This window comes from Lepisosteus oculatus, chromosome 18, assembly GCF_040954835.1.
Source record: "Lepisosteus oculatus isolate fLepOcu1 chromosome 18, fLepOcu1.hap2, whole genome shotgun sequence".
Classification (NCBI taxonomy): Eukaryota; Metazoa; Chordata; class Actinopteri; order Semionotiformes; family Lepisosteidae; genus Lepisosteus; species Lepisosteus oculatus.
The window spans coordinates 4,743,839-4,758,578 of record NC_090713.1 but is presented as its reverse complement, the minus strand read 5'-3'; the positions used below and the strand labels follow the sequence as shown (position 1 = coordinate 4,758,578).

At 41.6% G+C, this 14,740-nt stretch overlaps 1 gene segment (V, D, J or C); it reads right to left on the bottom strand.

Annotated features, from left to right (window-relative positions):
- LOC102684827 (immunoglobulin kappa light chain-like) overlaps positions 1-1,179 on the bottom strand; it is a 142,475-nt gene extending 141,296 nt beyond the window's left edge. Inside the window, 2 exon segments of the C gene segment in view lie at positions 616-925; positions 1,102-1,179. Of these exon segments, the coding sequence occupies positions 616-925; positions 1,102-1,174 (383 nt within the window).
- Positions 1,180-14,740: the final 13,561 nt, after the last annotated feature.

The window sequence follows — 14,740 nt, the reverse complement described above, 5'->3', positions numbered from 1 at the left end:
GCCTCTGTTACGCCATGCCCCCGGAGGACTCATCATTCCACCTCGCATTATAGCACAGTTCTCAATTAGCCCTTTTCCCTAGCCTATTTAATGCTGCTTCACACATACTGTGCTCAGGGTTTTCCTGGCTAGAGCTACTCCCATTCTCATTCATACTTACTACTTGGTTTTTGGCTTCTTGACCCTGGTTTGTTCTCCGTGTACGTCTCCTGGTTTTGGTTTTGGTACTTTAGCTCTTGTTCTGGTTTTGACTCTAGGCTTCCTCACGGCTAACGGCTCTGCTTCTGGTTAATTGTACTTTTGCTTGTTTACCTTCGGCTTTGGAAGTCAGATTGTTCTTACGACCTTTGGAGATTGCCCTAGTTTTCTGCACAGGGTCCTCACTACGTTTTGCTAACATCCTCCTCTTGTCGGTACAGTGACATGATGAATGTATTTTTGCATATTCATTGAACTAATATCAGTGTTTGTGTGCAGCTGAGCTCCTCCACAGGCTGTGCCCTCTGTCTTTGCCTTCACCCTTAGCAGCTGCAGGAGGTCCGAGCTGCAGCAATGCAGTCGCTGTGCAGTCCTGCTGAGGGAGGTTTTTGAACGAGTGTGTAACACTGTGTGAACACATAGATATTGCTGGGGTAGTGAAAACTCTGACAGTAATAATCTGCTGCATCTTCAGCCTGGACTCCTGTGATGGTCAGAGTGAAGTCAGTCCCAGATCCACTGCCACTGAAACGCTCTGGGATCCCAGTCTGACGGCTAGTTGCAAGATAGATCAGGAGTTTAGGAGCTTCTCCAGCTTTCTGTTGGTACCAGTTAAGGTGATTATTGTTGTGCACTGCAGGACTGGTCCTACAGCTCACAGTAACTGTCTGTCCTGGAGCAATAGACATTACTGGAGGCTGAGTCACAGAAATCTGTCCATTGCATTCTGTAAATCAATAAAACACAATTTGATAGACATACAAAAAACAACATATTCATAAGATATTCACAATTTTGGATTTTGTAATTTTGTTGTCTTCAACTAAATTAACTTAACTCCTTATTTTTCCACATGAAATAAAAATATTGTAAAATCTTTAAAATATCCAAACCCAATCCTACCCTGAGCAGTGATGAAGAGTGCCCAGAGGAAGAAGGTGATAAAAGTCATTGTTGCTGTGGATTCTGTTGTCATGCAGGGCGGCTCTCAGTCATGAAGTGTTAAACTCACAGGGCTATAAACACTCCCAGAGCACTGAAGCATGTGCAGCCAATGCAAAGTGTCTCTTCTATGCAAATTGTCTTCCTGGGTTCCACAGCACTTGTAGCCAGTCAGTGCTGGAAACACAGGCTTGGTGCTGTGTGTTATGACAGAGCAAGATGACTAGTTTAGCATCAACACTCCCAGGGCAGCAGGACTAGATAGAGAGCAGTTTTATAAGGGGCAGAAGATGAGACATCAGCTGAGCCCTTATTTCGATCAAGACAGCAGAGTATGAAGAGTCTGGTTTAAGTATACTTATCTCTGAATCTTCATGTACAACAACAATGTCTTTACTTACTCTTTGATCATGTACTGTAAGCCATACTATTTGCCACCGGGGTTTGTGTGCTCATTTCGTGCTAATAAGTAAGTCTGCATGCCTGTATCTTTATATAAAGGGGCATTTGTTTTTCTTTGTAGCTCCTCAAAGGCCAGAAGAACTGTGAACCTCTCTCTCAAGGAGAGATAAGAGTTGCACAGACACAGAAATAAAATCTTTTGGCCATGAACAAAGTTGGCTTGGTGATTCTCACGTCATGAAAGGAGACCCCCTACTCCAGAGACAAGGAATGCAAAACAAATACCTTTATTTAGCATCAGTTTTAAGAAACTGGGCAAACATACTTTAAAATAATTCATATAGACACCAACTTTTATCATTATTTTGGTATTAAAAGAAGATATCACATTTTGATATCTGAAAAGAAACTCAATCAACTGCATTAAACCTGGAGACACAAGGGTTATCAAAGAAAATGCCAATAGATATAAATTGTTTGATCTTGAATTTTACATTGATTTATAATAGAAACAGATGACACAGTCAGAATTCTGATTATAAGAAACATTACTGTAAGGATTTAGAATTTAATGAATAGATTGTTATTATTCTGATTCAACTAAATTGATTGAGGACCCAAGGCTGGAAAATCCAGTCATCCCTCTAGTGGCTAAATGAGGTACAACACACTCCCATTGCCAAGAATGGATGAAGCACTGGATGAGTTGCCACATCACATACTCCATTCTCTTAGAAAAAAGGTCAACTAAAAATAGTCCATTAAAGTTAAAATTCAGGACCATAAGCATTCAAGGAGAAATGGGCTGTGGTTGTTTGGTATAAAATGAATGGGCAAAACATGGGTAGTTCAAAAAGTTAAATATACTGATGGAAAAAAGAAATGCAACACCTCCTCCTACACACTCTGGCCCTCCCGTCTGTGTGGAACAAGCTAATGAGTGACTCATTCGTGAAGAGGACATGATGCCACTGCTGACGTGTCCATCACAGCCTCGGTGTGACGCCTAGGAGGTGTGAGCAGAGGGTCTCTGAAACCACCTTGCTCTAAGGCCTGCAGCACGGAGTCTCATTGTCCTGTCACTGATACAGGCATTGTGTCTGCCGGCAGTTTCAGCAGTAGTACCAGTGACAGATCTGAAACGATCCCTCAGATGGACCAGTCTGATGTGTCTTTCCTGCTCTGGTGTGATCACTTGATGGCGAGAGGATCTTGGACGGTCATCTGTCCTGCCGGTCTGCTGAAACTTTCTCTGCAGATGGGACAAAGTGGAGCGGCTTTCTCCATAGTGTCTGGCAACGCTGGCACATCACATGCCTACCTGCAGCATGCCAATGGCCCTCTCCCTTGCTACTGGTGAGATTCGAGGCATTATGTAATGCACAGGAAACTGACTAAGTGTGGCCTTTTTCTTGCAGTGACCTAAACTTTGAATTAAGGCCTTTTAAAAGGTGACCTAATCAGGTATTGTTCCACCTGGACCTCATTGGGTAAAAGTGTATCTAACAAGCTTTCGTGTGATTGGCAAGTTGCAATACCTCACTGCACAAGCTGTATTGCTGGTCCAAGGGCTGAAAACAAATTGACAACTTTTTGTGAAAGAACATGAGCTATGACTATAATATTCTCATTCCAGAAAATGTTGTGTTTCTTTTTCCAGCAGTATATCAAACTGATCTGTATTACTTAGAAGAAGTTATCAGTTTTCATATTTTCTCCTGTCTCTCCTGTTAGAATCAATAAAAATTCCTGAGAGATCTGCAAATCTCAGATTCGAATTGGCCAACTAGAACTCTGGCAGCTGAGACTTCGGAATGTCTTTGTCTGAGGCTAATTAATAGGACAAGCTAAGAAGCACAATTTGGACATTTGGTCCAGGAGGACAGGAAGTTAGGACCAGAGACAACAAGACACAAGGAAGCCAGTAGGCCAATGAGAAGAAGTACCAAACAGCTCTACTGGACCAGGGAAGCAAAGTCTGATATGCTGCTCCACCCTCTCCAGCCAGCAGCCCATCCACAACAACACGGGATCAGCTCCTAAGCACAGTCACAGCACTCGCCAAGCTAACAAATCCATTAACAAAACGAGGAGATAATAACATAGCAAGCTTCTCTAGTTTCTGTACCTCCTAAAGGAATAGTTCATACATAACGGGTTCAATGCTTGATAGCAATTGCGTAAAATATTTATCTTGATAAAAATCTAATGTAACTTTATGCCTTTTGCCTCAAATTAGAATTTAAATTTTTAAGCTGTTTATTTATTAGCTGTTACAGATGGTATCTTTGCAACTTTCACTTTTCTAATTCTGTACTTTCCAACCATTTCCTCATCTCTTTCCATAAGCCTTTTTCTTTGTACATATTTTTTAATTCCTAATAAACTCATCTACAGCATTTTAATAAAATGATGCAGTCCTGATCTGAATACACTCAGATCATCCTCACCATTTCCAATCTTGAATTCGGGTTGTTAAGCATTGTGCTAATAATCACATTAGTGTGTTTTCACAGGACACAGTCTCTTAAGGGTTGGTGCAATGATCACCTCTTAATCAAAAGAGTATAGTCGTATACCTTCCCTTGGTGTTTCAGTAACATCTAAGACATGTGGGTTGAGTTTTGCAATCAAAAGAGCTTATAACAGGGTCTAAGGTTTAGTCACATGTGCTGTTCCCCTAGAATATGACTGACATATTCTAGGAGGTTCATGGAACTCTCTGAAACCATCTGACCCACAATCAGATAGTTTCCTCCCAAAACTCAGAGGAGGCAGAAATTGATGTTGTCCCTTTGTCAGCAGGAGGAAAAAACATATATTTTATTAGCTTAAACATCCCTGTATACTGAGTCAGTAAACTGAGCCCAGTCAGAGCCCTTGACATAATGAGATAATAAGACTAACTGATTATTATTTACTAAGGAAAAAGATATTGATAACTTGCATTCCGTCAAAGAATTTATTAGGGATCTGAGATTGTTTTGAGTGAATCAGGGTAGTTTTTCTCTTTTCTCTTGTAAGACTCCAGTGGAGGTCCAACAGTAGCACTTCAACTATGCAGCCTGATCTTGTCGGATTTCAGAAATTCAGCAAGTTTAAACAGTGTCAGTACTGAGATCAGAGATCTCCAATCCAAACCAGTTTGCTGCTGTGATAGGTGTTGGTGGACCAGCAGGTGGAACGGAATTCGTGGACCAGATTTCCAGGAAATTGCAGTAACCCTGCAGAAGATCCGCAGATTCAAACATGCAGTGTCTGGTCTTGGCTGAGGAGCCGGTGGTGTGAAGCTGTGTTCTGTAGGATTATGACTGAAGGTCTCTGAGTCAGAATCTCCCCTATAAGGCAACAGAAAACACTGTACTTTGGTAGATAGTGTCCTCCGGATGAGATGTCACACTGATGAATTGACTAACTGGTCATTAAAGGTCCCATCATGGTGTTTGAATGAACATAAGTGATAACCCTGGTGGCCTGGATTTCCCTTAATTCATTTTATGGTCCCTGGTCTCAGAAGCAGAAAACTACATCTTCTGTTGACATGACAGATATTCACAACAAAATTGAGAATGAATAGAGATTTGTTTATTGTTGGATCTATAAGGTTACCGCATCATCAATTCACTTGAATAATATATACTGACTTGCAATATTATTTACCCCCTTCCAATGACATCCCATTGTGTTGAAATACAAATGATCTCTTCCCATCAGTTCAGTGAATTTTTTTAATCACAACTTCAAAACTCAATCTAAGGACCCATTGATCGATTTCAGTGTGAGATTTGTTTTTTGTTTTTGCTAACAATGTCTTTTATCCATTAAAGTGTTCAGTTTGTCATCTTTTGTTTTAATATCATAATAATAATAATAAAGTAATCAATTCAGGTGGATATTAACCTGCATGGCTTTTGCCTGCTGCATTTCCTACTGACCTACTGTTAGGGTTTGTGGGCCTCTAGCTCTTCTCCTCAGCCACAGCCAGAACCTTCTATTTTCCGCCTTTTCCATTAGATCCTTTACTGCCCTCTTCAGTGTTATGCCAGCCAATCCCACATCTCTGAGGAGGCGTAACGATGATGTACCTGCACTTGTAAAGCCTCTGCATCCCAGTTCCACAGGGTAGATGAAGGGTCTCCAGCCACCTTATCTACATTCTGATAATCTCTGCCTCATCCTATCATATGCGCTCCTCCCATTGGACTGTCAATTCCATGAGGAGTACAGTCTTGGTCTCTTCTGCCCACATTACTATATCTGTCACGGATGTCGGAAAGGCATGCCATGGAATGGCAGGAGAGCGAAAAAAAACCCTATGCGTAGTGGTGGAACGAGGATTAGCCCTGGCTCAGTTGGTCAGGCAATGTCAGGTAGAAACTTATGCCCTCAGGCCGCCAAGGAGATGACCTGGTGCTAGTCAGGTCTCAAGACATCCAAACCCTCATTGCTGAGCAAGGAGGAAAGCTATCCCAGAAATATATAGCCCCAGACAGAGACACACCAGAAGGACAAGCAAAGCACAGGAAACTAGGGACTGGACAGAGAAAGAGCGCCCTCCAGCTGTATAGGGCATGACTGTATCAGGACACAATGCTGTGCTGCAGATTTCCTTAGGGTGATTGGAGCTGCCTGACAAGGTCCACCTCCATTTATTAATATTTAATTTATATGGCTCTTCTCTGGACACTCTAAGCTTCACAGGGAATAGGGACTCCCCTCCACCACCACTGGAGTGTAGCCCCACCTGGATGATGCAACAGCAGCCAAAGTGTCCCAGGAGAAGGCCATGATGGGTAAAGGACAGGGGAAAATTAGCTAGGACACCCGGGGTAACACCCCTACTCTTTTCAATAAACATGCTGGGATTTTTAATGACCATATAGAGTCAGCACCTAGTTTAGGTCTCATCCAATGGACAGCACCTTTTTACAGTATAGTGTAGCCATCACTATACTGGGGCATGAGGACCCACACAGACTGCAGAGTTAGTGCCTCCTATAGGTCCCACTAACACCTCTTCCAGCAGCAACCTTTTTCTCTCCCAGGATTTATAGGGTGATATAGCTGATATTCTGTTTCTCAGATTGTATCTAACTGCACATAATGTAAATCAAGAGAGAAGCGTGTGTCAAAAAGTTTCTAATGTAACCCCAGAGATCAGCATGTGTATGATCTTAAAGCTTAGAGCTGACAATGCTAATGGTGGAGCCCACTATTTTCAAAACTGGTCAATTAACTTCAATAACTAGTTAACTGTAAGAGGAATGATTGTTCAACAAGATCAACAATGCAATCTCACCGGTTAGTGAATCCAGCCCTTAGCCAGCTAAGGGAAGACGGATCGAAACTCTGTCTGAGATGTAAACTATGGAGCTCTAATTAAACAAGAACCCTGTATTTAAGTGTTTAGCTTAAGTAAAATGTGATTTTAAGTGATAGCTGATTGTGTATTATGAAATATAACTGTATATTTGCATGCTTCAGTCTCTGTTAAACATGCTATCACCTCAACCAGTAATGTGTCTGAACATACAGAGCCAAGCGCTGCTTTAACCAGACTCTCCACACTCTTCTCCATTCATGCTGTGTCGAGTGGAGTAAGGGCTCTGCTGATTGTGTCTCATCTTCTACTTCTTATAAAGCTGTTCTCTGTCTAGTGCTGCTGTCCTGGGAGTGTTCATGCAAAACTGCTCATCTTGTTCTGTCACAATACACAGCACAAAGCCTGTGTTTCCAGCACTGACTGGTTTCAATTGGTGCTGAACCCAGGAAGACAATTTGCATAGAAGAGACACTTTGCATTGGCAGCACATGCTTCAGTGCTCTGGGAATGTTTATAGCCCTGTGAGTTTAACACTTCATGACTGAGAGCTGGCCTTCATGGCAACAGAACCCACAGCAACAATGACTTTCATCACCATCTTCATCTGGACACTTCTCATCACTGTTCAGGGTATGATTTAATACTTATTTAATACTTATTTTTTATCAATTAAGATTCTCGCAAATTAGGTGAACCAGGTGAACAGAAAGGTGTGAAATTACTAAAAGTCTTCAAACATTGTAGTTATCAATTATCTGCATTTACTGTGTTTTGTCTTGTTTTCAGATTCCAGTGGACAGGTTACGGTGACTCAGACTCCAGCAGTGAAATCTGTTCTCCCTGGACAGACAGTCACTGTGAGCTGTAGGACCAGTCCTGCAGTGTACATACTGTATATGACTCTAAACACAGACTAGCCTGGTATCAACAGAAAGCTGGAGAAGCTCCTAAACTCCTGATCTATGATGCAACTACCTGTCAGACTGGGATCCCAGAGCGTTTCAGTGGCAGTGGATCTGGGACTGACTTCACTCTGACCATCACAGGAGTCCAGGCTGTCAGAGTTTACACTACCCAAACAGTAAATGGGTGTTCACACAGTATTACACACTCGTACAAAAACCTCCCTCAGCGAGACTGCACAGCAACTGCACTGCTGCAGCTGGGACCTACTGCAGTTGCTGAGGGTGAAAGGCAAAGATAAAGGATCAACTGCACACAAACACTGATATTAGTTCAATAAATATGCCAAAATACATTCAGCATGTCATTGTACTGACAAAGAGAGGCAATATTTTGGACCACTGCTACAGAACAGTAAAAGGAGCATACAAAGCGCTTCCCAAACCAGGTCGTGGCAAGTCGGACCACATCTCTCTCCTGTTGCTTTCGGACTACAAACAGAAGCTGAAGACCTCCCCCATTGCGAACAGGTCAGTGCTCTGTTGGTCTGAGGAGGGGAAAGCAGGTTAATAGACTGCTTTGATTGTTCAGACTGGGACGCATCAAGAGCTCCCGACACAGATTTAAATCAGTATTCGGATGCAGTCACCAGCTTTATTATATATTGCACCGACATTAGTGTACCAGAAAAGAAAATTAGAACATTTCCCAATCAGAAACTGTGGTTCAACAACGGCATTCACAGTAAAATAAAAGATAGATCCACGGCATTCAAATCGGGGCACAAAGAGCTGTACAGGGAATCACAGTATGCATTAGAGAAAGCCATGAAACGCGCTAAACAGAGCTACAGAGTGTGGTTTGAAACGCAATGCGCTGACACCCGGAGGTTGTGGCAGGGATTACGGCCGATCACTGGCTACAAGGGCTGCAGCCAGGAGATTGCCAGGAGTAGGGTGAAAATCTGCAGGGCCTGATGGGATACCACCCCGCGTCCTTAGGACACGTGCAGCCCAGATGACCACATTGTTTACGGACATCTTTATATGTGAGAATGCTGTTTGTGGACTACAATTCAGCATTCAATTCCATTCAGCATACACCAACTGGTGACAAAGCTCAGGGGACTAGGACTGTGCAACTCTGTCTGCAACTGGCTGCTGGACTTCTTAATCGAGATGCCTCAGGTGGTGCAGATAGGTAATAAAAGATCAATACCACTCACCCTGAGCACTGGGAACCCACAAGGCTGCTTTCTGAGTCCAAGGTTGTACTCCCTGTTCACTCACAACTGCACAGCAAGACACAGCAACAACTGCATCATTAAATTTGTGGATGACACCACTATAATAGGCCTGATCAGCGATGATGATGAGTCCACTTACAGGGATGAAGTCATAAAGCTGCTAAAGTGGTGTCATAGCAATAACCTGGACTTGAACGTGAGTAAAACAAAAGAGCTAATAGTGGATGTTTGGAGACACAGGCCACATACTCACAGGCCTCTCAGTATTGATGGAACAGAAGTGGAAACAGTCACCAGCTTCATTTCTATTGATCTAACCTGGACTGTGATCATGGACTCTATCTTGAAAAAGTCTCAGCAGTGCCTCTATGTCCTGATGTGCCTCAAACAATGGGGGGTGCCAGTATCTGTGTTGGTAAACTTCTACCACTGCGCCATCGAGAGGGTCCTCACCAACGAGATCACCGTCTGGTATGGCAACACCTCTTCTCGAGAGAGAAAGGTACTGCAGAGAGCGCTGAATGTGGCCCAGAAGATCATCGGCAGTGGTCTCACAGAGATTAAACAACTCTATGAGGACTGCTGGCGTGGTAGAATTCTGGCCATCACAGAGGACAGTCACCATCCCGGGCATGAGCTCTTCACCAACCTGCCCTCAGGCAAGAGATACAAGAGCATACAGACACTTACCACCAGATTCCTCAATAGCTTCTACCCACAAGCAGTGCGATTGGTGAACACATCTGGCCATTCCCCTCTGACCACACCTACACCATCTACGTCATTATAATGTCTTATTTATTGCACATCTGCAGTCATTGTTTACATGTCTGCAGTGTTTAAATTCAAACTGTTTACTTGTTTACTTGTACATTGTCTACTGTCTGTATATTTTCCTGATGCACTGTCTGCAGCTTTTTTACACTTTTTTTTACAATCGAGAGACTTTCTGTAAGTTAGAATTCCATTGTACCAGTATATGTACCGTTTACATTTGGCAATAAAGTTCAAGTTCAAGTTCATTATTGAGATTGTCTAAAATGATCTAATATAATAACAAAGTACATTTCTAAGTGAACCTGCAGTAGATCCCAACTTCAGTCCCACTACAGTCGCTGTGCAGTCCTGATGAGGGAGGATTTGTATTTGTATGGCTGTGTAACACTGTGAACACATGAGTATTGCTGAGGTAGTGTTGGTAGTAATAATCTGCTGCATCCTCAGCCTGGACTCCCTGGTGTGTGAGCTGGCAGTGAAGTCTGCTGCTGTGTTAGACTCACAGTCCTATTGTGGTGCTCATACCAGCCTGGGGTCTGGCAGCTCAGTCCCATGCTCTGGAGTTCAATGGAGCTACAAGCCCTGGTGGTCCTCCCTGTCCTCACCCACCCCCAGTCCAGCCTGTACCCATCCCTGTGTCCAGCCCTCTGTCCAGGCTCCACTCCTGCTCTGTGTCTAGCCCTGTGTCCAGTTTTCTCAGCCACAGATAACTGGAATTACTGCTGATGCTACTCAACATAAAATGACTTTTTAGTATATTTAAGCTAAAAGGAATCAGAAGAAAAGGGACGCTGATGGGGGACATAATGGCACGACAGTAAGTTCTCATTTTATATGTTTACTTCTTGGTGGGATTCTCTTATCTGTAAAGGGCTACTTCCCCTCTCTTTTCTTTCTTATATTGAAGATATTTTTATAATATTTCCTTATTGAATACGTTTTACTTCTACAGTTTCGATTATTTGTATCTTTATGCTTTATGCTTTTTTCTAAATCCTATTGTATGTGCAAGTTGTTTCTTTTTATTTCATGTAAAGTGTTTTGGGTTATATCAATGTAAAAATGATTGAGCAAATAAATGATGATAATGATTATTCTGCAGCTCTGCACAGACCTGGAGAATGATATGACATATTCCTCAGAAAAGGTTCTGGAGAGAGCACAACGGCAGGAAGAAGTAAGCTCTTAGTTTTGTTGCCTTATTTTAATTTATTGATTACATAGCAATTTCTAATATGACTAACCATTGACCAAATACTTACAGTTTTTTTAAACAAAATATTTTGTCTGTTACACTTTAATTTTCCAGCCACTGTCATCAGGGACAGAATTGGAAATGAACAGTAACAGTTCCTGAGTTTTGTCCATCAGAGACTGTATTCCTCCAGATTTTGAATCCCACCAACCTTTTCTATAGAACAGAGCTACTAACAAGCATCAGCAACAAAATAAACTTTACTCTTTTCTTACTTAATCAGCTAAAAAAAGGTTGTTTATCAGATTGTCCGAGATGATGCATGGAACACATGGAACCAAGGTTTTAACACACTTCCGTGCTCCTTCCTGTAATAATAATATATAACAATAATTGCTTATACTTATATAGCACTTTTGTGGGCACTCCACTCAAAGTTTACAGGTCATGGGGATCCCCTCCACCACCAACAATGTGCAGTCCCACCTGGATGATGCGACGGCAGCCATAGTGTGTCAGTACACTCACCTCACACCAGCTATCAAAAGGGAGGAGAGCAGAGTGATGAAGCCAGGTCATAGATGGGGGTTATTAGGAGGCCATGATTGGTAAAGGCCAATGGGAAATTACAGGGCAACAAGTTCAAAATGCACAAAATACTAAAGACTTTTTCCTTCAACAAAGATGCTGTTTCTTAAGTTTGATCCACTGATCAAATTCAAAATTCAAATTCAAAATGTATTTCTCAGTTGCTGTTAGAATGCAAACTTCCAGGTCACACTTCCTTCTTAGAGAATGTGAAACTTAGAGAATTGCGGGAGCAACAGTGCTGTGTTCAGCAAAAGCTAATAACATTTCTACTTTTCTATCATAGGTAATAGTGACCCCCTTTCTTTACATATTTTTTTGTTTTTATTTCATGAAACCTGACATTAGTCAAACACTATTTGCCCTATATGCACTGTTTAAATGACATTAAAAATAGATGCAACAAAAAACTTAAGAGCTGATCTATAACAAACCAGTGTTATGTTGATAGGTTCTCTGTATCAACTCTACAAATGTGTTAAACTGTGTTTGGCTAATGATAGTCCTGGAATCAGTCTAAAACCTCAGCTGAGGAATCTTGGAATTATTCTGACCCAGACCTTGCATTTGATGCTCTTGATGGCAGTGTTGAAAAGATGCTTTCATCAGTGTATCATTGTGTATACTACACCTGTACACTTCTCCAAACTGGATACTGAACAACTAACTTGATTATTGTAATTCACTTCTTTCTGGTGCTTGCTAGCAAATTGCAGAACTGAGCTGTTTGGATTCAAACTAAAACTAAAATACATGAGCATACTGTATATAATCTTAAACTGGCTCATTGGAGATTACTCAATAAGATTCAGAATACTGCTGCTCACCTTTAAAAAATTGAGCTCCTGATTATATCAATTAACTGTGTGGCACAGAGGAACAGAATTTTTCTTCTCTAAAAGCCTCACCTTTAGTTAACGCTCAGAGCGCTTCTAAATATAAACGCTCTTACATGCTTCTTTTCTTTCTTGCTCTGACAGTATTCTCTTTATTTTTCTCTTGGCTTTACAGAGCGCATTATTTTTCTTTTCTTTCACCTCCCACGCTGATTTCTCACTAAAAAATAAATGATTTCTCTGTCTGCTACAGATAGACAGTGACACAAACCGGTGTTTTCTGTGAAATCTCAGTTTAGTCTTTTCCTTGCCTATACAGTATGTTTTGGAGGATATATAAAAAGGAAGCTTTTGACAAGCACTCCTCCTAAGCAGAAACTCTGTTCTCTGTTGCAGATCATCCATGATGCTGACCCACATGTGACTTGCAGCACCCTGTCATTCCAGAAGAAACCAGCTTCACAGAGAAAACCTCAGCTCTTTGTCAGCCTGAGTTTTTGGGCTTTGACAATTCACTGTACTCATTATAATGAATAGACACTCCTTACAATAAATATATAGCGGATCATGTCCACAGGAGACAACTGACCTCACTGGATTAAAATATTAGTCTTTCTTACTGCAGAAGCTTAATAATAATAATCAAACATATATTTCCCAGCTATAGCAAGTGCTAGTAGACTGTTAAACTACAGCAAAACACATGGATCAAGATAGAATAAATTTAATAAAGATGACAGCTATGCATACAAAAAGGATTATTTTCATATCAGCAAAAGTTAAATCGTAGTGTAAGATATTGGAGATCACTTGCATTGTTACATCACCTCATGTGTAATTTGATTTTTCATTTTCAGAGTCCAGGGGACAGGTTACTGTAACTCAGACTCCAGCAGTGAAATCAATTCTTCCTGGACAGACAGTCACTGTGAGCTGTAAGACCAGTCCTGCAGTGAACATACATGATTCTAAGCACAGACTAACCTGGTACTTACAAAAAGCTGGTGAAATTCCTAAACTCCTCATCTACGCAGCAACTACCCGACAGACTGGGGTCCCAGAGTGTTTCAGTGGCAGTGGATCTGGGACTGACTTCACTCTGACCATCACAGGAGTCCAGGCTGAAGATGCAGCAAATTATTACTGTACAGGTTTACACTACCTCAACAGTAACTGGCTGTTCACACAATGTTACACACCCATACAAAAACCTCCCTCAGCAGGACTGCACTGCTGCAGCTGGAACCTACTGCAGGTGCTGAGGGTGAAGGCAAAGACACAGGACACAGCCTGTGGAGGAGCTCAGCTGCACACAAACGCTATGAATGACATTAAGTTAGTTGTATTTAATTTATATAACTTCATTTTAATTTATTTTTGTATTGTTAATGTTTATCTTGAAATTAAATCTTGTTTATGTAATCATTAATGTTCACTTCAATGGTTTCTTTTTTAGTTTCAGACTGAGAGAGAGGGGGAACCCAGAAATAAAAAGGTATTTCATGCTGTAGACTTCACCTTTCATTCTACTATTGTAGAAATTGTTGACTTGGCTCTAACTCACCCAGCTATTCTGTTTGCTCACAGCACTAATTCCTCATTGATTCTTCTTTTCAATTACAACCTCTTCTGGCATGAGAGCTTTAACAAGGAGGATTTTAAAAACAAAACTAAACATTCTACTTAATATCTTTATCAATCATGGACACTGTGAGTTGTTACAGTCAAGATTCAAACAAACTGTTAACTGTTTGTTTATTAACAAACTGTTAATAAAGAAAATCAATCCCTATTAAGCCTGAAAGTTATTATTCCTTTACAGGTGAGACACCAGGGGGCAGAGTGGTGTTGGGGACCCATGAAGTTGATGGGGCTTTAGAAAGTGATGCAATAAATCAACAATAAGTGTAGAGGAAATAAAGACAGGACAGTACACAAAACAAGCCTATTCACTCTGAGCTGTTTCAGTTCCCAATATCCCTGCCAGGAAGCTGAGGAGTGAACAGCTTCAAAACAAAACATACTGATACAGTCCACATTTTTTTCAAATCTCACTCAGTCTGTCTGTTGGCTCTCCTGATGTTACCTGCTGTTCAAGGCATTTCTGAAGAATCTTCCCTATTCTCCCTGTCTGCAGATTACCAGCTCCTGGTGTCATACCCTCACCTCACTAACACCTGTAGTGATCACTGGACTGGTCAGGTGGAAAAGGTCAACAGGTCATGTCAGTTCCTAGAGCTACTGAGACTGGATCTGGTACTAGATCTCCATCTACACTTCCTGCCCTCTCCCACGGCCAAAGGCAATGGATTCACAGTCATTCCAAGGCC